The 11,521-nt window shown below is 35.4% G+C and overlaps 1 protein-coding gene across 2 annotated transcripts; it reads right to left on the reverse strand.

Annotated features, from left to right (window-relative positions):
* Window positions 1–4,217: 4,217 nt before the first annotated feature.
* Window positions 4,218–11,210, reverse strand: LOC132065071 (uncharacterized). 2 transcript variants are annotated; one of them, XM_059458303.1, is made up of 10 exons: window positions 11,065–11,210; window positions 10,685–10,731; window positions 9,947–10,024; window positions 9,357–9,381; window positions 9,234–9,266; window positions 8,996–9,117; window positions 8,781–8,911; window positions 5,839–6,059; window positions 4,731–4,978; window positions 4,218–4,533 (listed from the first exon to the last, which is right to left on the reverse strand). In XM_059458303.1, the coding sequence occupies exons 2-10, from the start codon at window positions 10,685–10,687 to the stop codon at window positions 4,450–4,452; spliced, it is 945 nt and encodes a 314-aa protein (XP_059314286.1). In that variant the 5' UTR covers window positions 10,688–10,731; window positions 11,065–11,210; the 3' UTR covers window positions 4,218–4,449. The 2 variants fall into 2 exon arrangements, with proteins under 2 accessions (XP_059314286.1, XP_059314287.1); XM_059458304.1 differs by having other exon boundaries at window positions 10,985–11,065.
* Between the last annotated feature and the right edge of the window lie 311 nt (window positions 11,211–11,521).

Raw genomic sequence — 11,521 nt, forward strand, 5'->3', positions numbered from 1 at the left:
CCTTCACTATCTTCATCATCGGTTACCTCTGCATTATTAGCTAGTTCATCGCCATCACTCTCTGATGTATCCACGTAACTTGTACAATCAGCGCCATCTAAGAAAGGCCTCCTCCTACACGATAAAAAGCATATGTTAAATTCCAAATTCAAATATACATATATATATATATATATATATATATATATATATATATATATATATATATGAACCCACACATATTGAGAATGAGCATGGTGTGGAGAATGATCAATTCCATCAACCGAGAGGATCCTTTCATCCCGAGTTGTGTTGTACCACCGGCGAGTTTTGATAATAATCAAATTTTAACCGAGAATTATTATAATAATCGCCCACCGAACCGAGTTTTGATAATAATAATTTGCTCCACTAAATTGAGATGATTGCCCAATATTACTTGTATCGGGTCTATAACCCCTACAAAGATTTAAAAATGGTTATTTACCAATACATACGATAAACACGTGCTCGCACAAAATAATAATATAAGTATGCATATTTACCAAGTTTGATTAAATTGTTGGATAAGATTTTCCAGCGGCACCTCGCCACTCAAAATGTCCCCGTAAGAACTAATATCTCCATACATGTTAACTTGACTGGGCTATTCTTGCGGAACCTCTCGGGATATCTTGTCAACATACATCTCAAAAACATTAAAGGCGACTAAATGTTTTAATTCTTCTGGCGCATTCAAATAATCCCTCAAAGAATCATCATCATTAATATAATGCCTACCATAAAGCACTATACCATGGGAAGCCGATTTGGATATCACACTTTGTTATAGAGATTTCATACTCATCTGGACTAACGTTCATTTTTTCATATATGTAAGTGATTAGTAATTCACAAGACATTTCAAGTGGACATTTAACATGAACATTTGGTCTTTTATTGTAATGAACTACACTATTGTCATCAAGGATAATACCATCCCAATGTAGTGATACCTTAACTGGTGGAATATCTTAAGCCATTTTTTGTAGGAAGTTTGATTTTTTTTTTTTTTTGAATGACTTAAGAGAGGTTTTTTTGAATGACTTAAGAGACTTAAACTTATGAAATTGATGAGTTTTTACCTCGTCCAACATTCTTCTTAAATAGATTCATATGGACCCCTATTGCGCAATATGAATTAAATTCAAATAAACGGTCAAAAAATGCAGCATTGTATTGTCAAATCGGTCCTTTATGTGTCATAAAAAAGCTGAAATTGGCATGCATGATGTGTTGTCAAATCATGTCCTATTGCGCATTGAAATGGTGCGTAATATGAATTAAATTCAAATAAACGGTCAAAAAAAAAAATTGTATCGTCAAATCGGCTTTATGTGTCATTGTCAAATTGGTATGCATGATGTGTTGTCCTGTCCTATGCGCATTGAAATGTTGCGTAATATGAATTAAATTCAAATAAACGGTCAAAAAATGCGCATTGTATTGTCAAATCGGTCCGTTGTCATAAAAAAAGCGAAATTGGCATGCAAGATGTGTTGTCATAACGGTGTCATAAAAAAGTCAATTTCCAACCATGATGTGTTGTCAAATCATGTTATATTGCGCATTGAAATGTTGCGTAATATGAATTAAATTCAAATAAACGGTCAAAAAATGTAGTATTATATATAACATGATTGACAAACAACTAGTATTCACTTTAAAATGAGTTATCATGATATTCTACACCCAATTTGGTAATCTTGATTCTATTACATGTTTTACCCCAGCAAATATGTTTGAAGCAATGGGTAGGACATAGGAACTAGATGATGATGATTTTCATTACTCAAATAACCCTAACAAAAGATTCAGTCGAGAATATAATAAAACAATGAGAGAGTGTGTGGAATTGGCGTGTTAGGAGGCTAAAGCAACTTTGGAGCAAAAGTTAGCCGCAGGGCTTAAACGCCTAAAAAAAGGTGCTATGTCAATGCCTCGTGGAACTCCACAAGAGTTTAATTTTGCTCTTAATCGTTTTTTCGAAGAGAATAATCAGATGCAAATACGTTACCATAGGGTAGAATATGGTATACATGGTAGCACAAGATTTAGATCCAAGTGGAATTAGGACTGTGAAATGTCCGATGAAGATTAATATTTTTCTTATAATAAGGTAAGTAGGTAGGGTCATAAAGACCCCCCCCCCCCCCGAGGGTACTTGGGGGTTTGCAACTATATAAGTAGCCTTTTTTTTTTGTTATTAGACTACAATGTATTCAATGTCGAGTAGTAGAAACTCAGCTTGGTCTTTACTCCTTTCAAAAGAATCAAATAAAAGATGATGAGAGTTCAAATCATAATAATTTTTCCGAGTGATACCAGCTATTTCAAACTGCATTTCCAGCCTAAATCCCCACCTTCTTATGTGAGCGTAATGATGATTTCTACAGTGTGAAATATTCAGATCCGCGAGAATATTATTGCGGTTTACGCCGATAATGGTCACATTGGATTGCCGAATCAGAACGTCTTATTCATGACTTGAAAAATCTCAACGCTCCAATCCCAACAAGGTACTCAATAACCATGCCTCGAGTAGGTTCAGAAACTTGCGAGCTTGCCGTACAAAGGATTAGAAAAGAAAATAACCGAATGCTGGCAAGACTTTGTAGATTTTACATGCTAAAGTTGGCCGAAGAACAAGCATCATCAACTGGTAGAGAACTAACATCTCCTGAAAAAAGATGTGTGTTAAGAGACCGCCAATATCGTTCGAGAGGATATTGAGGACTTCTATTCGATGACGATTAGGTCTATTTAGGCCTACCGTCTTAGATTATGGGTCATTTAAGTTTCGGACCAATCGTTAATTTGTATTTTTATTTTATGATGAAGTCATCAATTTGAATTAGTTTGGCATGTTTTTAATTTGCTTTTATTGTTAAAGTCTATTATTAACTGACAATTTAACAAATAAACACAAATAAATTAGTACATAAAGGGTGCGGATTACATTATAGGGGAAAAGGTACAACTAGTAAAAAACATAATCCATAGAAATATTAAACTTAATAAACAAAATACATATAAATAATGAACAACAACAAGATAGCACAAATAATCTTCCACAATATAAGTTTTTCTTTCAAAGCTATTTTCTCGTGTTGAGCATCTCTAAGTTTAGCCTTCAGCAAAATTCGTTTTCCGGAACCGTATGAGCAAGACCTCCAAAAGTTTAATTTTTTCTTCAGCTTCCACAAGCTTAAATTGCGAGTCCAACTTAGTTGTATCTCTAGAGATACGTGAAGTCACGGTATCTCTATCAAAATGTGAATTTTTAAACTTCGCCGCCACCGTTTTATCCACGTGAATGCTATCTTCCCACCGAAAGTGTTTGCAACCACCCATATCCTAGAAAATCAATTTTTTGAAGTAAAATATGTGGATAACGTGAAGAAAAAAAATACTAAAAAATGTAAAAACGCTTACCTCAGACACTTTACAATGCCAAAACGACCCGATTATCTTGGGTCTTTGATATTTTTAGTTTACAGTAATAACCGCATTCACAAATATCGGGTTGTATAAGAAATTTTGAAGTTTCAAAACTTTGAGACATGTTTTTGGGAGTGCAAAAAGTGTGTTGAAAGGGTGAAAATGGAGGAAATGAAAGAAAAGAGTATCCCAAAATGGGAGGGGTTTTTGTTAGGTAGGTTTCTTGGCATGTAATGCGTGCGTGAAACCTACTTAGGTTCTTTTTTTTTTTAACGGGTTAATTTGATTCCAAATTTTTTTTTTTTTTTGAGTTACAAAAGTGCCGGGCTCGTACACATTATTGTCAATTTTTTAGCAAAATACGAGTAGATAAATAGCATCTTTTTACACCGCATTTTAATATAAGTGTTTTAATTAGGAGTAACTTTGTCCAAATTTTATGACTGTACCTTTAAAAAGGTGACTAAACTTCAAATCTTTAATATTTAAATAAAGATTTAAAATTTTCGTAAGAGATTATCTAAGTTGCTAGCTATATTATTAAAATCGAATTTTGAACTAGGAAAGATGCTAACTGTGGCTCGGCCACCTACAAATATATCATCGCGTTCCTTTCAAATGCAAAAGCATAATTTTGTGAATTTTACGATCCCAACATATCTCACTTCAAATATATAAATTCGTAATAATAATAAGCTCAGAAATAAAGCATTAAATAATTAACTACAACTAATTCGGCAATCAAAACGAAACTAGAATGATAAAACAAATTATGCTTTATAAGAGAGTCTACGCCAGCAAACCATTTTTAGGATCACTCCCCTGAATTAACTAGGAGTACGTCATTCCATCACTGGCAACAGTCAATGATTCCTAATTTGTATAGATTATACAATAAGTTTAACATAATCAGATATGTGACTGACAAAAGAAATGGTTATAATACTTAATACACAAAAGGTGAATAGGAGAAAAGTAATTAAATTGCAATTAGCCCCTCAAGGAGTACTTTTTCCCAGAGAAAGGCTGAAACTTTGGTTCTTCTTTCTTTGGAGGTTCCTCTTTCACGGGTTCCTGCATATAGACGGGAACATTAACAGGCTAAGACTAACAACTAACAATGTACTTAAACTGCAAAATGGATATGTATAATTTTTTTTTTTTTAAGGATTCTTATAATCTGGACCAGATATAATAAGGAACCGAAAGGGAAAAGAGGGAAGAAATGAGATAATGTAATGAACATTAGCATATAGAGAGGGGTATAAAACCTTCTGTTTTTCAGGAACGCGGTTTGCATTTGAACCAAATACAAGCTTCCCTTGTGACTGGCGACTAGAAGTTTGAGAGCTTGAAGCAGCAGACTTCCCACCAACATTAGTAACATCAGCTTGCTTGTCTGAAGACCCAGAAGAGGAAGAAAGTGGAGGTTGTTGTTTCAACGGTTTCCCATCCAAACGTCTCGCTCCACCAGTAAATGGGTTGAATTTTGGCTCAGTTTCTGTTACAGCCTCTTCAACTGCATGAATGAATAATTATTAAGCTAACAGAACAAAATTCAGACGCAGCAAGGTCTCCAGTAATCTACAGGAATAAGCAATTATGGATGAAAAGCTAACTGCACCATGCCGGACAAATAACAAATTGGCCAAACAATATCACCAAATATCCCAGCCTGGAAGTATATCATAGAGTCATCGCAATTCCAAGAGGTCCAAGAATAAAAGGAGGGTGTATCTTGATCAAAGATTTTCCAATTCAGAATATAAATGCAAACTTTACAATGAACTCCATAAATTTTCAGAGAGAAGATTAGAGCAACGTACAGCCTTTTTTAACCACATAAATGTTCAGATTAAATGAACTTCAGCTGTAGAAAGTTAATCGTAATAGGCATGCAATCTCTGGTGATATTAGGAATTCGTAAAACTGGTCTCTACAAGGGGCGGAGCTAGTAAGGGCCCAGGGGTTCATCTGAATCCCCTTCCGCGAAAATTTACACTGTATAGTGTGTATACAAGGTTAAAATTATTATTTTTGCCCCCTTGGCTTCTTCGTGTGTTCACTTCTTTATATTTTTTAACCCCCTTAGTAAAAATCCTGGCTCCGCCACTGTCTACAACCATACTGGATAGTGCCTCCACCTCAATTAGATGCTGCCATTTGAATAGTATAAGATAAAAAAAAGTGCAAAAAGATATCTGGAGTTGATTAAGTGGTTCCAAAAGCAATTTAAATATGTATGAAATGTGAAGTTTTCTGTTAATAGGATATCACAGCATGATCAAGATAAACTAACATGAGCACAAAAATATGTGGTACCACTAGAATTTGTGAAGGCAAGGACAATTAATTTCAATAAATTTGAAGAATATGCACCTTCTGCTGGAGCCTTGCTTGGACGAGAAGGAGCTGTTCTTTCAGGTTCTTTGTAATCAAGTGGGGGAGCAAAATCTACTTCACAGTCTGTCTCAATAATACTTATTCCATTAGAAGGTTTGGTCTCCACAATGTCTATGTAGTATTGTTTATTGTTGTAAGCCACCATAATACTATCTCCTGTGGTTAAGCAGGAAAAGTTTCTGAGTGTTGTCTCCAAGCTGCATCAGTAAAGGAAAGAAGTCAAACTTCAAAGCTTCCATCAGTATGCGGGTATTTTGCAAATGAGAGTAAATTAATAAGAAACTGAACAAACAAATGTTGGTTTAACCAGTTAGCAGATGTAATCGTGTAATTCTCCTAATTTAAATAAAAAAATGAAAATAAATTGTACTTCTCACTTTATGCCTAGTATTCAAGAGGGAAAGATACAAATAATAGAGCAATTATAGAATAAGTGAACGCTATGGATTAGGTCATCAGCAAGCCAATCCTGTGCAGATTCAAAAACGGAACACAGACGGAACTAATTAAATATTTCAAGTCCAGCTGTACTCATAGAAGCAGATACTTCAAGCACAACATTGCACCCCTTGCATGGATCTCTATGCTCCTCCCTAGCACCTTTTTCACTACATAAATACATGGCAGACAAAAGAATTTCAATCCTGGACAACATAATGTTTCCCTTTTTCCAGAGGCACTCCCTTTGGTGAATCTAGCTCTACAAGGAAACCTTTACCTCATAAACCATCTCACAAAAAATTAATCGAGCAACAAGGAGGTGATATTGCACCCCCTTTTGCTTAAGCAATATCACTTCAAAATTGAGTCAGCTTTTAGCACATTAAGAATAACTGCATCCGGCATTAGACATTTTAATCTCTAATGTATCATATTTTAATTAATTATCTATCTATACCAACAATAAAGTGAAAATCACACTGAATCAGTCTTGTGATCTCTCCTCAACTTCAAAAAAGTCTTGTGATCTCTTCTAACTGTTTAAACACAAAGTTGTCCTCAAGTTCCACTTCAACTCAAGAACACGGTTAACTGTTTTAGTAGCCAATATTGAATAATCAAACTTATTCTGTGCTGGGATAGATGGTGGAACAAGGAGAGGTTATACAGTATGACTGGTTTTGCAGAAGGGGTCTTGCCTATAAGATGTTTGGGCTTGCCACTCTCCCTAAAGAAATAGAATGGAGTTGATTGTCATTTGCTGGTGGAGAAGATCAAACAAAGGATCACAAGTGGCTATTCTAAAACTTTATCATATGCAGGCAGATTACAAGTCATTATGGCTGTCTTGTTTTCTATATACAATTTTTGGGGGGCAGTGTTTATCTTGCCACAGAGCATACTGAAAGCAGTTGATAAGGTGTGTAGGGATTACTTGTGGGGCAGTACTGAGGATAAGAGGAAGATTGCATTAGTTTCCTGGGATAAAGTGTGTCAACCAAAGAAATATGGGGGTTTGAACATCAAGAGCGTCAACAGTGGAACATTGCTTCAGTGGGTAAGCTTATTTGGCAACTAGCTGGCAAGAAGGATATGCTGTGGGTCAAATGGGTGCAGGGGGTATATATGAAAGGAAACACAGACATATGGAGTCACCAGGCACCAGCAGACTGTAGCTGGTACTGGAGGAAACTAAATTCACTCAAAACAGAAATGTTACAGCGGTACAGGAATGATGACAGTATTCAGTGTCTAAAAGTTACAACACCTTGCTGGGGAGGCAGCAGAGATTGCAGATTACAGACTTGATTTAGAACTCTATTATGGTATGGTACCTAAGCACAGGTTCATAGAATGATTAGCAAATCAAAATAGGTTGCTTACTAAAGCAAAGTTGCAGAGGTTGCACATTCCTATTGATGATGATAAGTGTGGACTTTGTGGAGCTGATCAGATAGACTCAAAAGCGCCTCTTTTAGAATGTGACTGGAACAAGGAACTGACGCAGGCTTTAGTCAGGTGGTCTGGTTTACCACTGTTGAGTTTAACTGTCCAGCAAACTCTGAAATGGTATAAAACTAGGCAGTGGAAGCAGTTCAAAAAGGAGATAGCAACAGCAATTTGGGAGCATTGATCTATCACAATTGGAAGGCAAGGAATGGGAAGCAGTTGATGGTGCAACCAGAACCGGTTACATCTCAAATTCAGAAGGAGGTCAAGGAAAGAGTAGGCAAGTTAAGTTGTACAAAAAGAGCATAAAATTGTAGACAGTTGATCCAGCACCTGTGTAGATAGGCTGGGTTTATTTTTTCATTCTGCATAGCTGGCATTTGGTTTTGACTGATGTATAGGTTTTTTATTTAACTGGACGCCTGAGAGATTAACATCCTTCCTGGAAGGCGGTTGTTTTCTCTTGTGTGCTCTTTAGGTGTATTGTAGTTTTGTTGGTATGGTAATATTTCACAGTTTATTACCAAAAAAACTCACGCACATGGACTCACTAGATCTTCTTATTTTTTTACCACACCCCAAACCTCCTATTTTGATGTGACTATTATCTCCTATGATTGGTTCCAATTTATTCTCCTACTTCTTATGTTATTATTTTCCAAAACTGTGCTACAGGTAAACTTATTACCTACAAAATTTGATACTATTTCAACATTTTGTTAATTATATGATATGGCACCCACTTTTATACTTTAATGAAGTACTAATTTCAAAAGGTTTACCTCATCTACAACCTTGGACCCACTTTCATTTTTTTACACGAAAGTTTCAACTCTTGACTTAATAATCATGCCCCCCAAAAAGAATGTAGATTGGGACAGGGAGTACTCCTTTTGTCTTGCTGAATTTACTTTTCGAGTGTGCCATGAGTTCTAGAAATATGCAGACGCAATTCGGCTCAGAAAACACTAGCATAAAACGGAGTCGAGCCACAAAAAAGTTCTTAAGAAAAAAATCAGCAAACTCACATGGCCTTTGGGTTAGAAATATCCAGAAAATCCTTTGTGTGGGGTTGCAACTTGACATATTTACCCTTAGGAAGAGTTACATTCTTCACTGTCACAATATCGCCTTCTTGTAGGAATAAATTTTGCATCATCTACAAGGCCCACATTAAAGTGAGTTTATGCACATCAGCTGAACTGAACCCAAGAAAATAGAATTACACAGAAATGACATGTACCCAATATGGCATATATATCATGCCCTCCTCTGCAATGAACTCCAAAACTCCACAGTGAGAAACCCGTTCTGTGGTAGCATTTCGAAGCTCAAACAACATTGGGTAATCGATGTGAAGTGATGCTGCGAAATTTTACATTCAATGTTGAATATGGGTAGGAAAGGACCAGCTTCCAACTGATAAAGGTGCAAAATCTAAATAGCTAAATATGTCAAGATACAGAGCAAAGGATACTGACCTAGACGATCAAGAGCAGAGGGAGGCATTATGACTGAAAAAATAAACAAAATCCAACATAAGACTTAATGCTCAAATATCCTACCGCAGATCCAAAAAAAGTAAACTATTTGATGTTACTTACTTTTGTCTCCATTTTCTATTTGTGGCTGTGAAGCATGAAACATACAGGATCAGAATTGAAGAAAAAATGAAAATAAATACCAAGAAAATAATTAGCAGTCAAAGAAGCGCTACATGAAACAAACATCTGAAATATAAGCTTAATACACATATAAGACCCATCTTCCACCACATACATATGCATATAGGTCAAAAAGAAGACTCCTTTCAACGTACAACTCCACAAAAAAGAACCACTAAGCAGTTAAATTTCTCCCACTTCCCCTTAATAAAAGAAAGTCCATTCCCTCCCCAACCCACCCCCACCCTCTTCTCTTTAACAACAACAAAATGCACATGATGCAACCTGTGAAATAAGATGTAATGAGACTTAAGAAGTTAATTTTGAGGAAAGCTCTTCTAGATCATCTCAGAATAAATCATAGACCTATATAAGAATGAAAAAATGAAAATGAGTGAAGCAAAATTTTGTGAGAATGACAATCTGATGGAATCCAAAGGAACAAGAAGAATTTTGTGAAACCTTCACATGTAAGTACAACAATAGATAATAGTAGTAAGCGAAATTCGTCTTTTCAAAAGCATTCCAACCTTATCAATGAATGATGCAGGATAACACCGGTAGGTCTGCTCAAATGATCTTCCATGATATCCATATCCATCAAAAAACTGCAGATCACAAATTAAAAAGTACAATAATGACAAATGAATATAAGACTGCTGACCTAGGTATATGTCAGCAAAGTTAATGATAGATTTTTGAAGGTCACGAAACAGAAATAAATAACATCAAACAAAGAACACTGCCTTCAACAAAAAAAATGCCCCTTTGAAGGTACTGTGTTTAGGGAAGCTAATGGAAGAAAAGCAAGTCAGTTTAGCCAGTTCCAATTAAAGGTTGCGCGCTCTCAATAGTACAATTCTGTACACAAAACTTTGTGCTAGACTGCTATCTCTCTTAGAAGCACATTCTATTCACAAATTCAGCGCTCTCAAAGCTGGCTCTCAGTTCTTCAATTCTTGAATAAATCAAGAAACCCCTGAGTATAACTTCAATCAGAATCCAATTCCATCTTTTATTCGAGAATCGAGAGAACAGATTATTAAATGATCTTCTTAAAACATCCTCTAGCAGAAACACAACTTAGACTAAATCCAATATGGCCAGTCCGAAACACAAGTTACACTAGATCCAACAGCGGGCTACCTTTTTATTATTAAAATAGTGTCAACTAAGCTATATCAATAAAAACTAGTACAACCATGGAGTAATATCGAGAAGAAATAACACTATTGCTGCTTATTAACCGGAGAGAACAGAAAATTTACCATGATTTCTATCTCTGATTGCCCTGAACTCAACTGTCTCAGCTAACCTATAAAAGAACAATAAACAAAAACAAAGAGGATATTATAAAAAATACAGTCTTTTCATGTTGCATACAAAAAAAAAAGAAAAAGAAAAAACACATCCCATATAATGGCTGATCGCTTTCTATTATTCTACTATTTCAGATTTTTTCAGAAAATTTAGAACACAAAACACAAGTTCAAGACTTTATCACGCATATAAGAAAATAGTACAAAGAAACAGAGAAGTCATCCAATTCAGTGAAGTTGGTATTTCACCTATAAGGATCAATTACAAAAAGGACTAGGGTTCATTATCCAATTATAGAGTCGAGCAACAAAAAGGAAAATAAACTTACAATTAGAGAAAGAGAATGTGAGGAGTTCCGTGTAGAAAAAGCAAGAAATTGATGATGAAGTGAGGGGACTTTAGTGTATCGGTCTATATTTTAGCCGGCCCGCTAAGAGGAATTTGGGCCCTGAAATAACTTTGATTCCATTGCTATCCTCCTGCACCTACTGAGAAAAGGATATAGAAAATTTACTGCACATAACTATCGACTTATTTATTAGTAATAGCTACCTTTTATTTTATTTATTTTTAGTAGCTTAAATTAATTTCAAAATTACCAGTTATAACTGATCTACAACCCATCTGTATTTCCCCTAAACTTACGGCCTATATTTCCCAATAACTCCTAATCTCTTCTCTTTTCAAATTAATTTCTCTCCCATCTTCAATATTTTCAACCGTATTATACGCCCATTATCTATCATCATTATTAGCACGATTCCATTTTCCAATCGTTACCCACA

This window comes from Lycium ferocissimum, chromosome 7, assembly GCF_029784015.1.
Source record: "Lycium ferocissimum isolate CSIRO_LF1 chromosome 7, AGI_CSIRO_Lferr_CH_V1, whole genome shotgun sequence".
Taxonomy (NCBI): Eukaryota; Viridiplantae; Streptophyta; class Magnoliopsida; order Solanales; family Solanaceae; genus Lycium; species Lycium ferocissimum.